Source organism: Hippocampus zosterae, chromosome 18 (assembly GCF_025434085.1).
Source record: "Hippocampus zosterae strain Florida chromosome 18, ASM2543408v3, whole genome shotgun sequence".
Classification (NCBI taxonomy): Eukaryota; Metazoa; Chordata; class Actinopteri; order Syngnathiformes; family Syngnathidae; genus Hippocampus; species Hippocampus zosterae.
The window spans coordinates 13717831-13743687 of record NC_067468.1 but is presented as its reverse complement, the minus strand read 5'-3'; the positions used below and the strand labels follow the sequence as shown (position 1 = coordinate 13743687).

Genomic DNA, 25857 nt, shown 5'->3' with positions numbered 1-25857 from the left:
TTGTATACAGCGGTGGTTTGGAAAAAGTGCGCGTGTGGGAAATATTTCCCCCCCAAAAAAATGCCTTCATTGAGTAAATTTATATTTCGGGGGGTGGGGGGGGTACCCTTCCACCTATCAATTTATTTCCATCCATCCATGAGCCGAGTCGCTCATCCTGACAAGGGTCGCGACTACAAACTCCGTTTCCTCATTTCGATGATGATGATGATATGGCGAGCAGTATCAGTGGCTTGTGAATACACAATACAAACCTTTGATTGTAAGCCGGGCACTCAGGGGCCACGTCTGGGTCATTCAGGATGGGGGGGGGGGGGGGATTCGGAGGAGTGGGTGGGGTTTGGAGTCCAGCCAAAGCGTCTCCTCCTCGGAAAGGCGCTGCGTCTGCGCGGAGGCTTTTTCCCCCCCCACTCCTCTGAAGTCTACCAGCCGCTATCTGGTTACTCCTCGAAGGCCCGCCACGGTTAGCCCGCCGCTCGCATTCCTCGGCTCGCCGTTCGCTGCGATCTGCACACACATCCAGCCAAGTCAGCACGACGGAAAGCGGCACCGCCGCGCGCGAAAAATACAGACGGCAAAAACGCTCGCCCGACTTTTATTTGCCGAAAGTTGGACGGGCCCCGCTCTTAAAAGTTGCCCTCAAAATTGCCCGTACGGAAAACACGATGTCGGAAGAACGGGAATATTTGCGTAATCGTAGGAAACGGGAAATATTTTTCAAAAGCGATTCCAACGCTCACCTCGTGATATATATATATATATTTTTTAAATATATTTATATGTATATAAATAAATTTAAAAATATTTATATTATATATATATATATACAATGTAAAAAAATTAATATATTATTTTATATATATATAATATATAAATATTTTTTATTTAATTATATAAATATATATTAATATATATATATATATATATAATTTTTTTTTAAATATATTTTCATGGGACAACGCAGGGGCAAAATGAATCCGTCCGGTTCCTTGTTTTCAGCATGCCAACGTCGGGCTAGCATAACGCTCCCGTGAACATTTGTCCCGCGGTTGGGTTTGTTGTCGGCGTTGTGGCGCGACCGGTAAACCGGTGTCATCGGCAGGTACACGTCAGTCAACCTCGCGCAAAACTGCGAGGGGCCGAGCCTGCGCTTCACCCTCACCGGGCGACCAATCGTCTTTTTGATGACATCGTTGGTAATTGAAGTCGGATGTCAGTCAGCGAGGGGACGTCGAGGGAAAATGTCTTCGCCTCGCGCGGTCTTATCGAAAAAGGATATTGTGGGCTGTCTGCTGGCCATATTGCAGCTAGCAATCATTTGGCAGGCCGTGTTCACTGACATTTGCCGTGAATTATCCAGCTCATAATGCCGCCCACGCACGCAACCTATAGGAATGTACGCAGGAAAGGCGGCGATGGTAATGCGACTTGACGTCAACGACTGTGGAATATATCATCAAAATTATGATAGAAGTCATCTGTGCATTAAAATGACCCAGGGGGGGGGGGGTCGAAAGCCTCCGACTGAACTTTAAGCCCGTAAAATCATTGAAGGAACACTCTGTGGTGATCTTTTTTTTCCAATCCACTCACAGAACGGCTTTCATTGTGAATAAAACATGGATCCATTTGATTTAAACTCAATCTCATTTCAAAGTCGCAATCTGAGAAAGACGTCTTGCTTCTGCGATGGGATTAAAATCACATTTCTTTTTATGAAAATAACAAAAAGACTGATAGTCATCCCCCGCCCCACCCCAGGAAGAATGACATTTTATGGCGCAATATCCATCTGTTTTGATGCATCACGACATAACACCATGCGATAAAATTTTAATCAGAATCCGAGAAAAAAAAAACTGACGATGATGCAAAAGATGAAAATCGAGTTACATTTCTATCAGACACAAATGTGAATCTTCTCACATTAAAACTTTTCATTCTACACCCCCTGCCCCCCCCCAATATCCCCTTCTTCCATTTGAGTCAATTGGCACAGAAGTCCGAGCATGCGTTCATGCAAGCAGACACGTGCGCAGGAACACACACGTAAACACATTCTGTGTATACACGTATGACACGCAGCAGGCCCATGCAAAGCGGCGGCGAGAGAGAGCGAAAGAGAGAGCTTGATCTATAAATAACATGTGCACCTCAAACAAAACCAAAAAAAAAAAAAATCGACTTTTAAGGAATGGCTCACATTCCACATTCAAACAATCGAGAGGATGTTTACATCGGCCTGGAAGTCGCAAGTGCGCGCACCGAAGGAATCTCGCCCCATTAACACCACATGACCCCAGTGCAATAAAGTCTCCTAAAAAAAAAAAAAAAAAAAGTCGTAATATAAATAAATTAACATATCCTGTATTTACTTTTTTTTTGTTAGAAAAATCTCTCGACAAATATATATTTGGATCGGATCAACTTTCTTGTCAAATGTACTGTATGTGTAACGTGCAGCACAGATGACATTTCTTCCCTCGCGAGATTAAAACAAGAGGAGCCGCTGCGGGTGTCGGCGCCGCTATCAAAACCGAAACTAATTAAACTGCGATTCAAAACCACTTTGCAGCTTCGCCGACGACATTCAGCAGGCTACCGCGCATAAACGGTTACTTAAGTAAATGTCACGGAGTAGCTTGTTGCTACTTGGTGTAAATGGGATGTGGGGAGCTGCGAGGCTGAAAAATTTTTTTTAAAATAAACACTTTTCATGGCTTCATTGCAGGGCGGGGTCATGGGGTGATCCTTTCCGAGGGTAGTCATTGGCATGCCAACACGCACACACGCACAAACTCGGAGCCGGTTTGGTTGTACGCTACTGTATTAGCGAGGTTAAGGATTAGCGCTGCCAGGGCATGTCGTCCATTATGAGGTCGCTGACTTCAAGGAATGAGGTCTTGTCATGCGACCGCCTCATATTCCAACCCTCGGGCCGTTCGATCAGGACCCGTGAATGAATATTCATGGCGACTGACTGCCTCGATATTCTGCCAGGCTGCGGGGGCGTTTATTATTCCCAGTCGTTGTGACGTCGTCGCCCTTTGCCTTAAATATTTGCACTTTCACGAATGAAACGTGGTGCGCGGTGTTGTTGTGCGTCGAGTAAAGTAGGCCTTGCAAATGTAGGTCTTTGAGACAGTGGAAGTGGGTAAAGCAGGCTTACGGTCGTAATCCGCTTCACAGACACCCATCTGACAGGTCGATGGCCCAGACTGGCGTGCGCGCACACACACACACACACACACACGCTCATAGTTTGTCTGGTGTGGGTCACAATCCGGCATATTGCTCATTTCCACAGGGCGTGTCACCCACAAATTCTTTGTTCGATTCCATGTGTTCATTCGGTGACAAGCAGGAAGACCTCTGTTGACTTCGTGGCTTCCTCATGTGCATCACTGCTTCCTGCCTGTGATGTCATCACTCATCAAGGACACCCGCACTAAAATAGCCCAAGGAAGGAGACCCTTTTTTTTTTTAAGGAGCCTCATGTCCATTCATCCCTGCAGGTTGAACACTATTCTTGAAAACTCTTGTGCAAAGTGCAAACAAAACGGCATTGCAAATAGCATGAGAAATTCAAGCTTCTTGCATTTTCATTCTGCTACATACATATTTGATGCCTTGAATGAGCATTACCCTGACTTCTTTGTCATGAATTATTTCCATTTTATGTTATTGTCACAAGTCTTGGGACTTACTGGGCTAACTTGGGTGGATGTCGCGGATTGTATTTGAACATGCTACAATAAAATTGAAAAAATAAAAACAAATACTTCGTCCGAACAATGTTGTACACAGAATTGCCATTTAACGCTATTAAAATAACTCGTTTTCCACATATTTTGAATAATTTGTGCCTTTGAGTAGTCTCATCTTACCTGTGTTTGTGTTTCCACAGCGTTGGAGTGAACTTGTTTTTAGGATGCTAACAGTCGTTAGCATTGGAATGGGATCCTCCGTTGACTTTTGTGTTGAACGAAGCACGTTTCGTATTTAAACGTGCCATGTGAGAAATTATTTTTTTGCAGCGGGTTTAGTTGTACAATGAATTCGACTGCAACTCCAACTCGGGCGTTATTAATCACTTTAAACCGCGCTCACTGCTGGCAGAATCTCAAACGATACACGTTCGCTATGCATGCAACGTGGTGCATTCAGGATCCTTTCACAATGTTGGGAACTTGTAAACTCACCGAGTGGTACTGCACGTTCATCGCTTTTCTTTATCGAAAATCACGATATAACTTTTGATTGATCATTCCCACACACAAACCAACGTGAAGCAGGAGACATTTGTATAGATATATTTTTTAATTTTGGCATTTCTTTGTTTTGCATTTATATTAAGCAAAGTGCATCTTATTTTCTTTTTTCTCATCAACACATTGCACAATACATAAATAATGATGCATATAAAACGTCTTCATATTTACAATCATATATATATATATAGATATATATCTATATATATATATGAAACATAAAATACATTTCTCGCCTCTTTATTTGAGTCACTTTTTGTGAAGAAGGTCATGTGTTTCTTCGACTATAACTTTGTTTTGAACCTCTGGAACAAAAAAGGACGATGAGGGTTGGTGGGGGGGTGGGGGGGTTAGTGTCTGAGGAGGAAAGGGGCAGGGGGAGGCCACCGCTATCGGGTGTTGAAGATGACCTCCAGCCAGCAGGGGCAGCTGCTGATGAACTGTCGCGTGTAGCACTGTCCCCAACCTTTCACGAAGCTGATCTGCACCGTGAAGCCCGTGCGCGGTTGCTGCGTGAACTCGTGGTCGTTGGGCCTCCGTAGACTGCTGGCCTTGTCGTAGTCGAACGCCTTGATGGAAAACCCGGGGAACACCTTGTGCACCAGCAACGTGCGCGAGTCCGGGTTGTCCAGTGTGGCCGACTTGATGAAAATGGGGTAGCAGCTTCGGTTGTACACCCACACGCCGTCGGGCTCGCGGGTCAGCTGGATGCCGTAGCCGATCTTGGCGCGCACCATCTGCACCAGCTGCGACTTGTTGTCCGAGCAGAGCTGGCCCAGGCAGAAGCCGTTGCCCTGAGGTAGATCGTAGAAGATGTCCAGAGAGGACTCCTGGACCGAGTAGAGGCGCCCCACGCGGGTTTTCTCTTCCCAGTAGGCCACAACGCACCAATGGGATCGCTCCCCTGACTCCGGCATGGCCAGGGAATCTGTAAAGGGAACAGAAGGAACGGAGCGCTTGAAACTTTCACCAAAATGACAAGAACTCGCACGTCATGAATCATTGAAGCTCGCTCTGTAAAGTCTACTTTGGTCGGTCTTTGTTTTTGGACGGATGAAACAACGGATCGCTGGTGGAGAAAGTAGTCTTGGGCAATTTACTGAACACCAGATGACTGCGGGGGTGGCTGCACAACTCCTGCAGCAACTAAAACCGCAATTCTCTGGCGCCCTTGCCAGTGCGGTGCAGTGTGCATTTACAAAACGGGTTGCACAGCAACTACCAAGCCTCACTGCCAGTCGCTGAAATGGAACCAGAGGTCAGCGTTTACTCGAACAATGTACGACGACTCTCATTTATCGAGTTGCCGGCAGCACTTGCTCTAGCAAAGCATTAAAACCCCAGACCAGAAAAGCACTCCGATTTCAGACACCCCTTGAACGCATCACCCCAAGCGTTTGCTCACTATGAAATTAGCACGATGCAACCACCATCCGGAAGCATTTGAGACTGAATTACAAAAGCAAACCACGTCGCAAAAGTCTGTTCTTGTTAGAACAGAAACTCACCTCAACTCTTCTTTATTTGCTTAAAACTGACTTTTAAAAAAAAGTATCTAAGTTGTATGCTGCCTTGAGGCAAGGAAAGCCAGAGGATGACCGCATGTCTTTAAAAGAAAACAAAGTCCACCAAATTCCTTGATTATACCGCATAACGGCGCTCTCCGCCCTACTTTTCTGCCACGCGGCAAGCAGCCGCGTTGGAATTCCTGGAGGCCGAAGCGGCAACCGGGAGACGCTTGGTGGGCGAGTGTCCACACGCACGACATTATTTGTCGAGGCATTAAAAGCGCTTATCTTCTGTCTGGCTCGCCGTGTTTTCGTTCGCGGTGCCTGCCAACAATGTGCTGACGTCACCGCATTCATTCCGCCGCGTGCCGGCAGGAAATCGTTCGGCAAAAGAGGGGCACGGATGAGAAGGGGGGGGGGGGGGGCGTTGAGTTGAGCGACCGACGCTTCCATAAACATAAACCCTCCTCCAGCCTCCTCGGTTGGGAGAGCACCCCCCCCCACACACACACACACACACACGTGTGGTGCGAGCGAGGAATGGCGGAGACGAGCGACGAGGCCTCGTCGGTCTAAAGTTTCTCTGAGCGTAAAAAAGAAGCACAGCGTTGGCGGCAATCCAATTTCCAGCCCCCCCCCCCCCCCCTCCCTCCTCATATCTCTATTCCGCAGCAATGTGGCTTCCAGCGACTCACAAGCCGCCACCCCTCAAATAGTGGGAGCCAGTGAAACACGAGGAAGCTAAGAGTGAGGGGAAGGCAGGGGGAGGGGCGGGGGGTGTCTGAGTGGGGGAGCATATAGTTGGACTGCAACTTTTGCGTCCTTGACTAATTGCGGTGTCCTCTATTGGACGTGTGTTTACTTCCGAGAGCAAAAGGAGCCCCTCGCCCCATCTCTGAGCCCCACCGCACTCACCCCCCTCTTCTGTTTCATCTGGCACTAGCCCCCCCTCATGTAAGCAGTCATTTGGAAGGTCTCGCCGCAGACAAACTGCGACGCTAATGCGGCAGGATATGTGGCGGTCCGAGTGAGCCTCGCCGCGGCCTGTCATTAGCCTTCATTAGACAACACTAGCGGACGGAATCAGAGAGATGGGGGGTGGGGGGCTTTTAGGCAAGAGGTGGTGGGGGCAGGGTGGTAGGTGGTGACTTAAAGCCTTCCATAAAACAAGCAGAGCTGTGTTCTTTGATGTCGGTCAGAGCCGGGGCCTCAGGGGTAGTTTATCGTAAATCCATCCTGGTGGGGGCACAGGGGAGGGTGGGCCACCTAAGTACCTGACTATCTACCTTAGACTAAACGCAAGAGGGGGGAAAATGCATTTATCTTCCAGATAAGAGACGGAAAACGTCTCTGACCCCGCTGACAGCCTGGTGGTGGCAGTCACCTGCAATGAGTGGATGGGGGTGGGAACTGGGGGTGGGGGGGGGGCATAGACCTGGAGAGTATCTGTTTGTTATTGCTGAGAGAGACGGGGCCTGGCGTCAGAGGTCATTAGAGCCTGTCTGAGCATGTCAGAAAACACCCCGCTCTTCATGACGACAGCGGCCGGGCCCGCTGGACCACGCCCCCCCCCCCACCCTCTTGCCATAGCCCCAAGCAGGAAGACGCATTAAATGCCAGAAAGATCGAAGATAAGAACATGGGGGCGGATAAACACGTCAACTGGCAAAATAAGATAAAATGAACAAAACCGGGAGACCGCACAGACATTTTGGGCCACAGTCGTGGGATGCGGGTACGCTGTTAGCAAAAAAGCACATTTTAGCAGGTCGCATTTTGTTCAGAAAAACGTGCAGTATTTCGAAACTTTACAGCGAAAGTACAAAAGCAGTCATTTGAGAAAAGTTGTAAAGTCATTGTCCAGGAAGAATAGTAAGAACATGAAAGATGTTGGGAGTGCAAATCGTAGAAAGATGGTGTAACCCAGCCTCGATAAGACTTATTTTATTGTTAGTTTCTGTAGGGTGATATTCGTTTGTGATACTGCTATTTCCGAGGGACATTGAACGCACCGCAGCGCTTGGAGCGAGCTTAGTTACAATGGCAAGAAAAAGTCAGAAGAAGACCGTTCAAGAAAAGATATGCTGCTCACAAGGAGAGCAAACAACATTTTTGGGCAAGATAAAAAAAGGGGGGGGGGTCGGGCACAGGTACCCGGAGCCTCAGAGGCATTTATTAGCTGGGTGAAAGTGATACAGGCGCTTGTTGGCCATGTCAGGAGCTTGTTCACAGCTTGTCCTGACAGCACAAGGGCTACGACTTTACTTAACACACACACACACATACACACACACACAAGGGGGGGGGGGGGTGCACATCTAGGTGCCGGATTTTGGACAGCCTCCTCTCCTCGCCTTACAGTCTGACGCTATTTACAGCGCCCACCAAAGGTGCTGCCCGCGCCTCCGTTCTTGGCGGGCCAGGCGAGACACTTCTTCCGTACGTACATCTGTCTGGATGTCTGCCTGCAAAGGCATTAGTCCGTCTGTCTGTCTGTCTGTCGGACGCTCCACCTGCTCTCGGCGCTTCTTCTCGCTGAGGATAATCTGGCTAGCCGGCAGTCTCGAGGCCATCTGTCTTTTTTTTTGCGCCCATCGGCCGCTTGCGTCATTCTGGCCCAGAGCCTCGGACATTAAGGGGAGTGGTGGGCAAAATAATTGACCCTAGAAGATGCGGGAAATGTGGCGGAGTTGACAGGAATGCGATGGTTTACTTTACGTCGCATCTGAGGCCCTAAAACAAATGTCGTTGACGTCATTTGTAATAGAACGGCGACACATCGCGGTCCAACGGGCAGTATTTGTTTTTACTGGTCACTTGTTGCTAGGCAGACCTGCCCACCACAGGCACGGTTTACAAGAACGTGATGGAAATACAGCGCAACTCACGACATGACGATGAAAGTAGTAATATAACAAGAAAAATGTGACATTCAAACATGAGTAATGCAGGGGAAATCCTCAATAAATGACAAGAAAGGTCATTTATCAAAGTCCCCGACCAAAAAAATGTCAGTTACAAGAACAGATAAAAAATGTCACAAAAAGTAGTCATGACAAAACAGTTCCAAAGTTACAAGAATAGCCTTGTAATCACACACCAAAAAAGTTATGTAACAACTCAAAAGAGGTCAAGTCAAAAAGGTCACATTTTGTTAAGAAAATACAAATAAAAAGTAGCAATGCCAAATGGGCCATAAAGTAATACTAAATGAAGTAAGAGTACAATAGTTGTATTTTGTCCAGGAAAAGCAGTTATATCGCAAGTGTCAAAGTTGCATGAACAAAGTCACAAAAAGGACAAAGTCAGAGTTGTTTTTTTTTTCTTTCCCAGAAAAAAAGCAAATACTGCAACAATGGGGTGGAGTTATGTAACTTCACACCAAGTTTCATTTTGTTCAGGAAAAAGTTGTAATGTTAGGATGCCTCATGGTTGAAATTGCACATCAAATCAAATGTTGGAGAGGCTTAATTCGGATTTCTGATGGGGCTAGAGCCTCCCCATACCCCCGGTGTAGTGTCGTTTTTTCACCCACACCTTATGATAATCATCAAAACTCTCAAGGACACTAAAAATTGTAATAACAAAGACGAGATGTATTTATACATATGAATTTTCCTCAAACCAGCGCCATCTGCTAACATTAATAAAAAAAACTTGGCCGGGGGACGCAAAGGCTGCAAACGGTGTTAGCGCGCTGCTAAAGCAGCAGATTGCGTGAGCGTCACGCATCATTACGATACAGACGACAACGGAGCATTTTGTGCGCTTTAAACAAAATGGCAGCCGGCAAGAGGGCATAGGTGAGCCGTTTAAGCGCACATTGGTATCGTGTCGGAATTTAAAGCGGACAACAACCGTATGGTCTACGATACAAACACACGTGTTCATTAATAATCTGTTGTTTGGGAGACAAGGTTGTGGACCGGGGGAGCTTTACTAGCATTGATGCTAAGCTAGCCGAGACAACTGGACAAAAGAGGGCGGGAGGTGGATGTTGGTTGTCAGCCGACTGTGTCCTCGCTGTCTAAAAAGGTTAATCATTACCTAAGTCTGTCTCCGCGCAGACACGCACATACACACGCACGCACGCGCACGACCACAAATAGCAGCTGAAAGCAGGAATGGGGAAGACGTGAAGGAAATGGACTCTTGGCGGCGGCGCCTTATTTTCTAAGTCAACACCCTCTCCTGAGCTAACAGGGTGTAGGCGGTGGGGGGCGGGGGAGCGGAGGGGTGAGGTGGTGATGGGGACTATTCCAAAAGTTCAAGGGTCACGCTGCGGAGGCATTCCTTTTGTTTTGTTCCAAGGCAGACAGACGTCTCACTCGTCGCTCTCCACACACGTCCGCACACGCACAAATGTAAACCGCCGGTCCCCACGGGAACGGCGGTGGCGTGAGAAACAAATCGATATGCAACTAATAATTGTGTTTGATGATACATTTTCAGGCTTTTGTCAAAAAAGTGGTACAGTCAATGTTTTCTCTGCAGTGGAGTACCCCAAAGTTATGTTCTCACCCCCCTTATGTTTGAAAACCTGCAACCGTATCATTTTTAATAGTACTGACTATGAACAAATACGAAAAAGACAAAGTGAGACAAGTCATAATATTGCAAGGAATATGTTGTTCATGCCATGGAAAACATATCCCACATCAAATAAAAGCAAAATGTTATTCTCATTAAAAAACAAACAAAAAAACTATTGTGTGAGCACGGAAACAGTGGTTCTGAACATTCAGTCCATCTAAGTAGACAATTTCCAACCACTGGTTCCCATAACAGGGGGAGGTTGAGTCTTAGTAACCATTAGTAAACCAAAAAAGTGCATTTGAGCCAACCCAACAGAGAAAAGAAGCAGAGAGAGCCCCTGATGGCAGGAAAAGCCTGGCATGGGAGTGGCCCACTTTTGTTATCTGCACATCTTGGACAACGACTCGCAGACATGCTATTTCTTCCCAGAAGCATCCGGGGTGGGAGATAAGGAGTGGAATGTTTGGCTGCCATAATCACATGATCTCCACGTCTGGACCGCCACAAGACATGAAGAAGAAACATTATCATCATCCTCAGAAGAACATTCTGTTCCCATGGAACGCCTCCTTCCTCCTCATGCTGACTGACTTATTATTATTGCAACACTTCATCTCACGCTGACCGCACGCACACACACACACGCACACACACACACGCACACACAAAATCATCATCATCATCATCATCATCATCCCCGATGCCCAGATTTCCTAGGCTGACAGCACAAATAAACACCACATCGCAGAGCGTGGGGTGCCAGGCAAGTCCTGATGATGTCATCACGGACTCCCGAGAAGATTATATACCACACTGACTCACACAAGTGGACAAGAGGACACGCCCACTTCTTTCGCTATAGCGTTCAGGCGCCGTGGTGGGGGAAAAAATGCAGACAACCCGCAGAGACGCTTTAGACTGTGTGTGTGTGTGATGCTTTATGCTATGCATTATGTTGTACAATTTGTGAGATAGATACAAACATGAATCCAGCGGGTAGGAAAAAACGAATGATGAAAAAAGTCAGAATGCAGACACAGGAAAAAATTTGACATCAGAAAAAAAGTCAAAAAGTCATGACAATATAATAAAAGGGCACAAGTCATATTTTACTAACAAAATAATCTGAAGAGAAAAGTCACAACGAAGTAGTACATCAAGTTAAGAGATTGTATTTTTTTTTTTCATTAAATGTTATATTTTAAGTTATATTACAAAAAGGAATATGACAACAAAAGTTAAAAAGCCATACTTTGGTCACAAATGTCTTGATATTACAAGAAAAAAATTCCAAAAGTTTGTTTACAAAAAGTTATGGTGTGCACAAAATGTAATATGACAAGAAACAATTAAGAATGAAGTCATATTTTATGCACTAAAGTGAAAAAAAGACCCCCCTCCCCAAAAAAGTATTTTGTTAAGAGATCAAGACCTCAAAAGTTACTTTCTTTAAGATGCTGAAATGTTTCTTTAATAAAGTCGGAATAAAATAATATTGACACGCATCTCCATCGTTTTTTTTTCTTCCCCCCTGTGGCGTTCGGGTGGCGTGGGAAAAAGGACAACCAGCAGAGCGAGTCTGGCCTTTTGTTGTGTTTTTAATAAACAACGCTACACCTTTTGTGCATGCACGATTATGCAATATACTGTTGTCATTACAATCCGGTTTCTCATGACTATTGAAAAAAAAAAAGGCCGGTACAGTGGGCGATATACACACAAATGAACGGGATGCTGGGGTTGAGAGGGAGCGCCTCACAGGAATCAAACATATACACGAACATATTTCCGCTTTCATGCCTCCGTCGTGTCAGAATGCGCTTCCAAGGTAACAATGTCCGACTTGTTCTGGGCTCCCCTCCAAAAATGCTCCCCGCTCCTCTCCTTAAAGGTAACCATAAACACCCCCAAAACGGGAGAAGACTGAGTCAAGCCAAGCGGCTCCGGGCCCACATTCCGTTCCCCTTCCTCCTCCTCCTAACCTCACTGTTTTTTCGATTTGCGCGGTGTAATGACACAGGGTGGAGAAAACAGAGGACGGCCAAAAACCAAAATGGAGTCGCCCCTTGCCAAGAGGCGGCTTTGGCGGCCTCGCAAAGAGAGGAAGTGGGGGAGTAATGAGAGACGCCGGCCACGGCCCGACTCGGGAGCGAGGGCCCCCGGCCGGCATCTCCGCTCGCTCGCGCACGCCGCTGAAAATTACAGAGGAGGTGTGGAAGGCCTCCGCCCAAAAGACGCCATCTTGCCTCCTTGAAGGGAACACGGGGGCATTGGGATTGCATGGGGGCTGGGGGGATTTGGGGGGTTGGGGGGGTGTCACTGACTTCCATTCGCTCACATTCAGACGTCAATACTTGCCCATTGGAAATTATGGAAACAGAAATGATCTGCTCCAGGGTCAAAAACTACACAGGTCATGCAAGTGTAAAAGTAAGTTAGGCTCCGACGATTCATCAGATTACATAAAAAGGTCATGGCAAAATGTCAATGCCTTGAAGCTTCGCAAGGGTTCTTTTTTTTCCATATTACAGCATTCCGTTACCCGTTAGGGATCATTTCACGGAAACTAAAGTGCAAAGTGTAACATGGTCAACACAAGATGACGTATCAATGTTAGCTAATTGTATGTAGCTGAAGTGTAGGAGGCTGGACAAAAGCATCGGAACACCACATTTGACATTTTTTTGTCTACTTGGAGTAACTGCGACTACTTGTATGCTAATACTAAAGTTTTATGACCGACCACAAAGAACTTCCTGACTTCCACTGATTCTTATATAAAATAAGTAACGGAGGGTTAAAAAACAAAAAACAAAAGAAAAAGTAAAAATCGGAAACGTAATCGTCCGGTGCTCGCTGAACTGAGCTCTGGCAAGTCACGCTGACAAAAAGATTCCGTTGTTCTTTCTTTCGGCTTCTCTTGTGTGTGCGTGTGTGTTTTTATTTTATGCGAGTCCTTTTCCCCGCCGGCTCAAAGACATGAGGTCATATCCTGCGCAGCCCTTTCCTCTCGCCGCTAACCCAAACAAGGCGGGAATGCCGAGAGCGCAGGAGCTGGAACACGGAGGAACACTGAGGGCGCTCTGTTCTGCAGTCCAGTTGGAAGTAAGTTTCCGGATTTAAAAAAAAAAAAAAAAAAGAATGACTGGGTTATGAGGGTGACACTTTACTTCCAGTCATTAATGACTATAGAAAAAAAAATAGGGCAGTCGTCATGACAGCGGGTTTGATTTAATGAGCTTGGACTAAATTTAATTCTCCTCGCTGGAGACGATGATGGAGCTCACACCTCCAGCGGATTGAGCCTGCGACTAATTGACGTTGTGACGGCGGGGATGTGGAAAGCAGGATGGAATTTTTTTTAAAAGTGCCGGCGTCATTCTATATGTGGCAACGGGTACGGTGACAATGGACAAAAGTATTGGGACAAAAGTATCGCCAAGAGGAACTTAACCTACACAACCAAAAAAAAACAAAAAATGGATGAGATGCATCACGTGTTTATTATGAACACAATTATTTGGGCAAAAATATGTGATGTGTAAAAAGAAGTTTAAAAAAAAAACAGTAAACTAAACAAAAAAAAAGAGCAATTATCATATTTCCCGCAGAGGAGCTTGCCAAATGAGGTGAAAAACATTTTAAAAATAAATAAATAGCATGTAGCTAAATTTAAAAAAGCTTTGGGAGGAAGCGCCTGTGTGACAGTGGGCAGCATGCCAAGGTGTTGCACCATGGTCATTTTATCCTTGTGAGTGTGTGTGTGTGTGTGTCACCCGTCGGTCCCGGGTGGCACCGGCAGGCATGCCACTGGCACACTGATAAAAAGTTAACAGGGTCCAAATAAAAACATTGCCTGAATCCAAGAGCACAAAAAAAAACCAACCCAAAATGTCCAGTTGAAGACTCTCTTCCCCAAAGACGAACATTTCAGACAGCGCACCTCAACGCATACACATAACGCATATGGGGCGGCCCACGCCTGCGTCACGCCGGGCATTCGGGCCCATTGCCAGAATTTCAACAGCCCTCTCATCAATTCTCGTTAAAAACAGAAGCAGACGTGGGCGCGGGCTCTGTGCGCAGGAACCCACGTAGGGAGTGGAGAAAAAAGCCGGCACGGATGCTAAATCCAGCACGGACCTCTGCCAAGGAAGGCCAGACAATCCTAACTTGGATCAGATTAGACGCAGACGTTGATTTTCCGGCGGCCCCGCTTGTGTCATTGGAACTGGTGTGTTATGCAATGAGAAATTAGGTGACGTGCTATGCTAATAAAGCTACCAAATGTGAACAAAAGCAACTTCGCTACTAACATATCAATTCTATGGTGGTTCCCCTGAAGCAAACAACTGGGAAAATGCTTTGCTAACAAAGCTAAACACAGCTATAAAAAAAGAAAAAGAAAAGATTATTTCGAAGAGTTTACTACTATCCCCCAACCTATCGTAATAATTTGCTGTTAGGAGCAAAATTCAGCAAACTAACAATTTTCCCAGGTAGAGTTAATGTCTGAAAATGCTATGCTAACCAATGCATGCATCTATACTCAAAAGTCGTTTTGTTGTGTATAATTCACTAAACAAACAACTGAGAAAATGCTTTGCTAACAAAGCTAAACACAGCTATAAAAAAAAAGATTATTTCGAAGAGTTTACTACTTTCCCCCAACCTAGCGTAATAATTTGTTGTTAGGAGCAAAATTTAGCAAACTAACAATTTTCCCAGGTACAGTAAACGTCTGAAAATGCTATGCTAACCATGCTAGAGATGGAAACAAATAATTATAAAACAATAATATTATCTATGTAGCTGTACTAAAAAAGTGGTTTCTAAGCCCTCACGCGACATGATTAGGTCGATTTCTAGTTCTGCAAACTAAAAAAAAACGTTTGGGAGAGGATTCATGTTGGGAAAATACTATGCTAAAGAGGCTAGCAATCTACACAAACCAGCAAACAAAGATTTTCTGGAGAATTCATGTGGAGAATGCTAACGCTAACACATTTCTAGCAATGTAAACAAAACCATCCTGAAACTATTAGATGCATCTGGATGACAATAAGTCCTCAAAGAAATTTTTGTTTTTTTGCGCAACAAACTGCAGCAAAAACCTCTTTGGCGGCGCTACTCAAGTCCCCGCCGCTCTCCATTCACAAAACACTCTGTGATCCCTCTCATCAGTTTTTTTGTGGTCAACTGAAACCCGCTCAATCAAGTTCTCCCCCCCGACCCCCCACCCCAGCCCTCTTTCACTTCCCCCAACTGTCCCTCCCTGTTCTGTGCCGTGTTCCAAGCGGATGACGCGAGGCGACGAGAGGCCACTACGGAGCCACTAGCCTGGCAGGCAGCCCACTTTGCATTTGCGCTTGTCACCGTGGCGGCAGCTTGTTTAACTCCTTCTCGCCCGCATCGCTCTTTTCCTCAAGTTTGTGGCTCGTGCACCACAACTAATGAATATTCGACTCATATGCACCCCCACACACACGCCCTCTGAAAAAAAAAAAAAAAAACACTTCCCTTGCTGCCCCGCCTCCCTTCTTCCTCTGTCTGGAGGGGAACATAAAAAAAGGGGCGATTGAGGGAACTGGGAGGTCAGCAGCAGGCCTTCTGGGAGAGCCGTGTTTCTTTTGTCAGGGCCCCAGAGGGAGGGCGCAGGGGAGGTGAGAGGAACTAGGGGTGGGGGGGGGGGGGTAGAGCGGGTTGCCAGGGAAAACCATGAGGGCACCGCTTTTCTGCCATCTTTTGCTGAGGAGGCCCATTCACAGAGCTGGTTGCTGCCAGGAAGGAAACCAGGGGGAGGAGGGCACACCCCGTTCAAGAACGAGCGGCGGCAATAAGTAGTGGAGGGGGGGGGCAGAGTGGGGGCGCCCTCACCCCTCCTCCCTAGTACCTCGGGTTCTAGGATTTCACCGTTTAAAGTCAAATCTGTCAAGCTAAAACACGCGCAAGGACGACTTTAATGTCCAGAATGAGACCGATTCTGGGTCGCCGTCGCCACCAAACAAAGGCGGGTTGAGGGCGGTGGTGGCTCTGTGGAGTAAGTGTGGGGGAAAGGGGTGCGGGGGGGGGGGGGGGTGCGGCTGGAATATGGGCAGCAAACACCAACTGACATAAAACAGGCTTTAAAAGGGCCCTGTAATGAGAACCATGTGAAGGCCCAGAGAGAACAACTCTGCCCGCGGACGCGGCGCCGCTTTGGGAAGGCGGCCAAAGAGGATTATGGGAAAGGAAAGCCGAGGAAGCCCCAAACTAGGGCCTGGAAAAAAAAAGAGAACTTTGGATTTGCACATGAAAAGAACACAGAGAGCGTTCCAAACACCACCCTCACTCATCTTCTCCTTGTCTTACAATTGCGGAACAATTATGGAGGACGCAATGAAGATGTTTACCTGAAAGCCCCACAGGGGCCGAGTAGGTTGTTCCCCTGGTCTCACTGGATGACGGTCCTGAGTCCGGGGAATCTGGAGCAGAGACACAGACTCAGAATTAGCCAGGGGGGGAGACGGCGAAGAAGCCGCTGCCGAGCAGTCAATCACCGAGCTGAAATTCATGCCCGAGGAAGACGTTGACGAAAAAAAAAACGGAGCCCTGATCCACGACATCGGGATCGATCGGTGAACCGGCGATCAAAAAGCATGACGGTACGAGGTATTCGGGGACAGAGGTTTTACCGGCCAGGCCTCGCTCCCACCGCGGTCGTGCTAACGAGCGGCGCAGGCAAACAGCCGCTTGTCGGCCAAGTCGGCCTTGCCCGCGCTTTCATTGGCTGCCAGCGGCCTTGCCCTGGTCGCCGGGGCAACAGTTCACAGCTGACCGCAGGATGGAGGGAGGGAGGGAGCGGGAGGCGAAAAAAGGGGTAAACACTGTGTGGATTATATCCCAGCAGGTCGGAAACAAGGTGGCGATTTACATCAGGGCGCCTTTCATATGGACTAATGTCGGCGCTGGCGTTGCCGTGACACGGATGACATCCACTTCCTGTTCATGAGAACCGTTCATTTGAGTCGTCGTAAAAAAAAAATATATATATATATATATATATATATATATATATATATATATATAAATCACAGGAGGTTAGCACGTCGGCTTCACAGTGCAGAGGTACCGGGTTCGATTCCAGCTGCGGCCTCCCTGTGTGGAGTTTGCATGTTCTCCCCGGGCCTGCGTGGGTTTTCTCCGGGTGCTCCGGTTTCCTCCCACATTCCAAAAAACATGCGTGGCAGGCTGATTGAACACTCTAAATTGTCCCTAGGTGTGAGTGTGAGTGCGAATGGTTGCTCGTTTCTGTGTGCCCTGCAATTGGCTGGCAACCGATTCGGGGTGTCCCCCGCCTACTGCCCGAGGACAGCCGAGAATAGGCTCCAGCACCCCCCGCGACCCTAGTGAGGATCAAGCGGCTCGGAAGATGAATGAATAAATGAATGAATGAATGAATGAATGAATGAATAAATCACAGGAAGCCGACTTGTGTCTGATTTTACGACAGGGGGCAGCCTTCTTTAGAATTTCAAGTACAGGAGTCACCAGAACAACAATTACAACGTGTACTACTTTGGGTACCAAAGTCCTGAACCGGTTTCCAGCCAATCGCAGGGCACACAGAGCTGAACAACCATCCACGCTCACACTCACACCTACGGACAATTTTCAGTGTTCAATCAGCCTGCCGTGCATGTTTTGGGAATGTGGGAGCAAACCGGAGTACCCGGAGAAAACCCACGCTGGAATCGAACCCGGTACCTCTGCACTGTGAGGTCGACGCGCTAACCACTGGCCCGCCGGGCGAACGCATCTCAGGTTAAAAAATTTGAAAGTGGATTCAAGCCATTTTCTTGTTTACATGTACAGGAAGGTATCGTGCGTTGGGCTGACTGACAGCTGCCGCAGGCTTGTGGCGGGGACGGGGGGTGGGGGGGCCGTCTACGTCCTATTGTCCTATTAATACATCTCCGCAGAGTCTCTCTCCGCGGTCGTGATGGCCATAGCAGCTGCGCCCGCTGGGTCATGACAAACGGCGGAAAAAAAAGCGTGACGGATGATTTAGAGGCTAGGCTAGCTGCTAATTTCCTGGTTTCTCCCGTGACGCTCCCGCACCAAGTCCGGGGGCGGGGGGGTCTTTTTTTTCAGTTGCGTAATCGCTTCCTGTCTCCGCACGAGGCTTCCTATTTACTTCGGCCTGCGGGATGCTAGTTGTTGGCATGACTGACGTCGCCGATTCTCGTCTTGAGTGAGACGCTGAATGAATAATGGTCGATAAGCAGACGGGGGGAGGGAGAGCAGGGGCAGGTGCGGAATGGAGCGAGTGGGTGGGGGCTGGGGGGTGGCTTGTACTATGAAGCCACAGCTGCAGCTTGCAATGACTTCCTATTGTTTCCACTCACTGAAAGCCACTTTCTCCCTTTTCGGCTGGCGGACCCCCGAGCCAGCTGCTCGTCTGGCAGGGGTCATTGTCTGGCCCCCTTAGCTTTCTTTTCCGCCACTGACACACGCCCGTAAATGAGCAGCCTGTGAGGGAAAAGGGGGGGGGGGCGTGGGGGGACGACCCCTGCATACCGGACCCCCAACCGGTCTATGTGGGCTCATCTCCACACTGAGCACTATATAACCCTGAGTGTCGGTTCAATTGCAGCGGCACGGTATCGGAGGGGCGGAGCTAGACGCAAGGCCGTGTGTTGATTGGTTACAAAGATTGTTCGTTTGACGCGCTTTCATACGTCAGGGCCTGACGGTGATTTTTAACACCGGAACTTGCTTATCGTTCCGGTTTTCTCTTCCCACTCGAGCTGAGCGGTTGCCGAGCGGTTTTTGCGTCCAAATTCCATTCATTCTCTAGCTTTCGACTTGGAAGCCAATGGACCGTTTGCGGTCTCAAGTGGGAAAGGACAACAACTGATTTTGATTTAAAAGGCACATTGTTTGGATTTTTTTTTATTCCTCCTTGTGCTCGAGCAGCATGGTTCCATCGCGGTTCTCATTCGAATCATCGCTGACTCTCTTTAAATTATTTTGGCTAGCGGAATGTTTTGCGGAATGTGAGTAGATATCGATGTTTCTTTGAAATAATGACATATGTTCCCTGTTTTTGATTTCCTCTTGCGCTTGAGGAGCATGACTACCATCAGATTATTTTTCTTGAATACTTCCTAGCTTGATTTCCTGTTTCGAATGATGCGGCACACCATTGAGATTTTCGATTCACGCTCTAGCCACGTGTGGCGCTTGTTAGCATGGCATAGCAGTTGCTTTTCCATTGGAATCATCATTCTTTTTTTTTTCTTTCACATTTCCCAGTGTGCAGTCCCAAAGTTGAAAGACCCAAAAAGTGGCTTTGGGAAGTCACAAGTGATGCGAATGCATAGTTGAAATGACGTGAGATCACTGTTTGGATTTTATACACACGCCATGTAAGGATACAGTCTTGTATCTCTATCGGCACTATTTCTATGACGGCGGGCAGGTTCGAGCCTTGCGTTCTCGTTCAAGGGCACAACAGTATCAGAGAAAGGCGACAAGGTGAAACTTTGCCGTGTGCGCGCGCCAAAGAAGAAATGCGTCACTGGCGTCATGTGATTTTTTTTTTTTTTTTAGGTTTGACTGCAAATGATTGTCGAAGTTCTTAAGCAGGAACAGTCACGGTTGCCCTCCAAAGAGCACCCCTTGCATCGATTTACCATCAGTATCACCGCTTCCTTGAATATGCCCGACATAGCGGACCGTTGAGAGTCTCGTTTTGATTTTCTCTTCCCGCTTGATGCAAAATATACATTCTCTCATATTAATACTTCTGAGCTATTGGATTAGCTCGAGTCGCACGGTCAACGGAAGGTTACTGTTCGACTTTGCACAGATCTGATCTACTTTCCTTCTTTGTGCCATTGCAAAGAATGCTAAAAATCAGCCCCCAAAAAAATTATTGAGGATATTTCTGTGATATTCATGTCAACAGTACACAAGTATACGTAGAACGTTGCAACCTTCCAAGGGACTGCAGATGGAAAGTAGCCAATGGCTCATAATCTGGCATATCGGCTATTTAAATGAACAGGTCATATGTGGAAGATACAATGAATAAAATAAATAAATGGATCTGCGATTGGTTATCTTTCTTTTAGGGGGAGTGAGGGGTCACAGCAGCTGAGGGGAAAAGGCTTTTGATGCCATCAAGTAGTTCTATCGATCGGGAAACAATTTTGCAAACAACGTGCCGTCCAAGCTCGACTTTGAGGCGACGCGCCGTGCTTGAAATGTAACACGCCTCACACGGGCGACGATGACATAACCCGCTGCGCCTCTCTGGCACCGAGGTGACAATCGTCGTCTGGCTCAGACCGTCGCGGGGGCGCCGACAAACAAACAAACAAGCAAAGACTCGGCCGCCGCGGGGTAAACAAGCAAAGATGCTAAAATCGGCCCACGCGCTAACATTAAAGGCATCCGACGCCGGAGACGTGTCCCGCGACCAGGACTGAAAGTGTGAATAAGTGCGCATGGCTCCATGAAGACGGACTGGCAAGCAAACATGCTCGTAGGCCGCCGCGAAAGCCAGCTGGCCGCCAGCCACGCTCCAAGTGCACAGCCAGCCTCGGTGCCTCTGCGCCGTCGCCATAAATCACAGCGAAACACGGAGGTGCTTCCTATGCGCACCAACATGTATGCGCGCACACATATGAGGCAGAGACTGCACTTTTATGAAGATGTTCAAATCAGAAGTGTCTTTAACGTGACACCGTTTGGAGCAAAAACGGGATCAATTGCCAAAACTTACGATGAAAATGGCAAAATTGGGTCATTTTGGTGTTCCCGCTCTGAAAGAATTTGAAAAGATGCGACGTTTCGATTTGTTATTTTTCATTAGCGGCTAAAGTGCAAAAATGAAAGATGTGCATTAAGTGTATGCATGCGAAAACAGAATTTTTTTTTTTTTTTGCTCGCTTGCTTGAAGCTCTTATGTATGCGTGTGAATGCTTGCAAACAGAGCGATTTTTCTTTTTGAAAACAGGTATCGAAGTGCATGTTTGTTTGTTTTTAACCAACTTGATCATTTGCTTAGAATCGCTATGAAGTGAAAAAAATGTGTTGTTTTGATCACTCGCCAAATGCTGGAGGGAAAACAACAACAACGAAAATCAAGGCGACGCATTCAGTGCAGACAAGAGCGAATAAAAACAAGTATGTAAAAGTGCGACATTTTGCTCACTCGTTTTACCTAAAAAATAGAAATTGGGTCTCAAAGTGTAGCATGCCGCAAAACAAATGGTTCCCTCATTTGGCTGATGTAAAAATGTAAATCAGAGTGCGACATTTGTTCAAAATGACAGCCACATCATCACGGTCAATTACATGCCGCATTGCCAAAATGGCTCCCAAATGTGATCAAAAACTTTCAGAAAACACCAGGCATTTGTTTCCCCATCGCCAACTAGTGGCCTGGCATGCACATTACAAAAGTTCCCATTATTTGAAGAGTATTCTGGATCTTATGTATATATATTTTTTCACAAGTTCTCCACTTGTGTTTTAACTCGGACGTGCTCGATAACTTTTATTGGCGTTTCATTAAAATCAATCTCATTTAAATATGAATGTGCATGAGCTCACCTGGTGGTTTAAGATAATCCATGGGATAGCGGGAATAGGGAGGAGGAGGAGACTCTGCATGGAGAGAGAGGAGAAAAACGCATTAGAAAATATCTCACAGGTGATAAACCCAAGGCACATGGGCCGGAGGGGGGCCCATGAGATCATTTTTATCAAGCCCGCCACGCAATGCTAAAAAAAACAAATGAAAGCCCAAAACACTTATCATACCTCATAATTAACATAATATATTTCCCATAGGTTTGGCACACCCTTGGACAACTTCATGAGCCAGCGAGAGAGGCCCCGAGGGCTGGCTATTGCCTTTCACTGACAGCCAGATAAACAAGGGGGCCGCCTGGCGCCAGGAGGGCCACTATCAGCGTCTAGGACAAACTCAGATAGGGGCCTCCGTGTCTCTCTCTCTCTCTCTTTCTCACACACATACACAAATGCCTGAAAACTTCCCTGCGCACTTTTAGAAAAGTCATTCTAATAAGACTCAAGGTGAAAACATGCGTGCGTCTTGATGAATCGATTAAAATGAAGCACTTTCAAGGCACACGACAGCACCAACCAGAGCAGTCCTCCCCCCAAATAATTACAATTCAATATTTTTATTTCTTAAAAAAACATGCAAGTTTCTTGATCAAGCGAATAAAACTGAAACTAAGCGGTGCCATGCCACCAATTCCAACAAGGCTGCAAAAATTACACAAAAAATATCGTTTTAAAACTAAAGTTAAATGAGTGCAATGGCAACCCCAAAATAATTATTGAAATATTCATAACATAGACTTGTTTACCGATCAAATGCATGTGCGGTTCGTTCTTTCGGTTTATTTTTTGAACAAGAAGTCTCCTTACCGAGTTCACAGAGGCGGCTCATGTGGTGCGGATTGCAGCAGACGAGCTCCGGGTTGACTTTCCCGTAGGATTCACAGCACGACAGCCTCTTGAGCTCCGAGGAATGCCTGAGGTCGGGCCACCTGAACACCTTGTAGAGCAGCATGGGGAGGGAGTAAGACACTTGACCCACTTTGGCGTCCACTTTGCCCGGCAGCAGCAAGCAGGGGCTGCGGGCGCCCCCCTTTGACTCCACCGCTTGCAAAAGCACCTCCAATTGTTTCTCTTTAATCTTCTTGAGCACAGAGTGGGTAAGCGCCTTCAATTCGGCCTCCGACCCGCCGTGGGACTTGGCCGCCACCTTGGCCGCTTTGCCCATGCAGCAACCCCCGGGGCCATGCGTCCCTCTGTCCACCTCCCCGTCGCCCTCCACGGGCGCGCGGCTGCGCCACAGTCGCCGGACGAGCCCCGATCGTTTGGTCCTGAACATGCGGGACGAGATGAGGGTTCCCCGGCTAAACAACGGGCATGGTGTCCGCAAACCATGAAGATTGCCGGGTCCGAGTCCGAGTCCGGAGGAGGCGGCGGAGGAGGGGATGAGGAAGGGGGCAGAAAGGCGGCGAGCCGGAGGAGCGGAGCGGCGGGGCTGCAGCAGCGCGACGCCGGAGACGGGAGCCCGTAGCCCGGCCACACGCTGGAGTCTGCTGCCCTGGGCCGCCGCCGGTGCTCGGCTCGCTCCCTCAGTGGCTCCCCGCTGACAACATCCAGGCGGCTTCGATGGCGCTACAACAAAGCAGCGTGACGACGTAAAGCGGCAAAAATGGCCCGAAAGAGTTTTTAATCCACGACCACTAAGAATCCCCCCCGAAAAAGCTCGTGTTTTTTTAAGCTCCGTGATATCCTTCGGCGTGGAATCCTGCAGCAGCCTTTCTCTGCTTGCACGCTGCGAGTATGTGCGTGGCACTGAAGCAAGCAGACGTGTGTGAGTGTGTGCTCTCTGCGAGCGGAGTGTGTGCGTGTGTGTGACGCGGATTGGTTCGTGGAGTGTGTGTGTGTGCGTGTGTGTGTGTGTGTGTGTCGTCTCCACAGTGCGCATTGACGCGCCCGGTCACATGGGCGTCTAGACAGCCTGTCGCTTGACATGAAATGGGATTGTGTTGTTGCGCAAACACCAAACGCGCATTATCAACGAGAGGGCGCAAGCACATGCGGGCACGAGCACGCCAACGTAAAAAAATGTTGACGTGGTTTAGGCGATAAAAAGTGTCTTCGAGTTAATAAAGTGGATGTGTATGAAATAAAAGTGGATTGCGGTGAAGCGTTTTTGTTGTTTAACTTTAAAATGGGACATTTATTTCAGAGGTTTGGTCATTTTAATGTAGTTTACCCCATCAAATGATTATATCCTCCTCGATTTTTTTATTAATGCAAGGGGCCGCACCCTCGCTCATGTTTTGATTCTTACATTGTCTTGTTGATTTGTTAATGTTTGTACTTGGCTCTCTAAGCAGTCTTTTTTATGTTTTCAACAAAAGTTGGGAATTAGTTTTGTGTGCCTGTGAGAACAAGTCGAGGGCAAAGGCATTTTACACTACTTTGATTTTGCCCTGCTTGCTCGCGGTTGCCCCCTGCTGGACGCTTACGAAAACGATGGAGAGCAATCACTTCCGGTCATGGGTACAAAATGACGCAGTCGGTGGTTTGTTACGCGGCTCGACTGTGTAATGAGCCAATCAGATTTCGTTTCATTTGTCAAGCCAGATAAAAAATGTTACAATGAAGGTTGTATTTATACGGAAAGAAATCATAAAGCACATTCACATTGAACGTTTACGTGTGCTTGTTTCTAAGTATGAAGAAGTAATACGGACAATGCAGAAGAGTCAAACGATTGAGGAAAATCATTAATTATGAGAGAATATTTGTGTATACCGCACTGATTCTTCTCACAAGGTGCATTTTCCCCCCATAATATTAAAAATCTTATTGTTTTTGGTTTGTAAGTAAGATTATTGGTATTAGTACGTCGCTATTTGTGCTTAGTCGCGGGGCAAGAGTCTAGACAGCGATTGAGCCGAATTTGCATTCGTGTATGTTACTGCCTCGTCGGCAGACACGGAGAATATCAATGCAGGCGTCACTTTGTCAACGTGCCGGTATGGCTACAGGGCAAACTGTGGGGGTTGGGGGGGGGTTAGCGCACGATTGTCATGACGTGTGTTTGTGTGTGCGTGCTAAGATGTTGGGTGGGGAGGGGGGCGAGTGGGGGAGTGTTGGAGTCAATTGTCCATCCCTATTGTCCCATGCTCCGTCAGTGGCGCCGTTTAAAATTGCCGAGCGGGAGGAAGCGGAACGGGGTTGGGGCAACATGTCTGGAAGTAATCAGTCACCAAGGGGGAAAGCTCTGTGGAAGTGACTCCATGTTGTCCTTCCTCTTTAGTCTTCTCTTGGAATGCTGGCAATGCACGAAGCAAGTCAAGTTTATTTCAACAACACACTATTTCTACCCTAATATACACACGCAGTGATCCCACGTTTTGCACAGTTAATTGTGACCAGACGCCCCCCCCCACCAACTCCCCCCTGTGTGCGAAAGGTGAAAAACCGCAACTTAGCATTTGCGCCTCCCCCACCCCCGAATATTCGTCTATGTGGGTACCAGCATGTTTAAAATATGTAAAGAGTATTTATACTTTATATATGTGAGACAAAGACACTACACACATTTACTTAAAGCTTTAATTAGAAAACCTTATACAGTAATTAACATTCCTCGACATTGCCTTATGAGAGAGAAGAAGCATATGTTGGTGGCGTATAGCAGGAGAGCTCTCACTTGACTCTTACAGGTTTTAGGTTCACTCAGAAACTTTTCTGCTGGAGGCACCGATGCTGTCGCTGAGGTTTTTAAATTGGAGAAAAACATGGTGATGGCGAACGCTATGACGTTGATCTTGTTCTTCGTTTTAGTTGAAATAGGTTTACGGTTTATTTTTTTTAGCAAACATGGGTCTTTTTTTAGAAGAAAAAAAGAACTCTTACCGAGCTGAGAGTTTCGGCTGTCACCTCAGCATTCGTCTGAGTTGTCACTGCTTCCTTGTGACGTGTCTAAA

The 25857-nt window shown here is 47.2% G+C and overlaps 1 protein-coding gene across 1 annotated transcript; it reads right to left on the bottom strand.

Moving 5' to 3' along the window:
• Window positions 1-406: 406 nt before the first annotated feature.
• On the bottom strand, window positions 407-24172 carry smad7 (SMAD family member 7). Its single transcript, XM_052051300.1, has 5 exons — window positions 22766-24172; window positions 21920-21973; window positions 16708-16779; window positions 3888-5199; window positions 407-507 (listed from the first exon to the last, which is right to left on the bottom strand). The coding sequence occupies exons 1-4, from the start codon at window positions 23838-23840 to the stop codon at window positions 4661-4663; spliced, it is 1740 nt and encodes a 579-aa protein (XP_051907260.1). The 5' UTR covers window positions 23841-24172; the 3' UTR covers window positions 407-507; window positions 3888-4660.
• Window positions 24173-25857: the final 1685 nt, after the last annotated feature.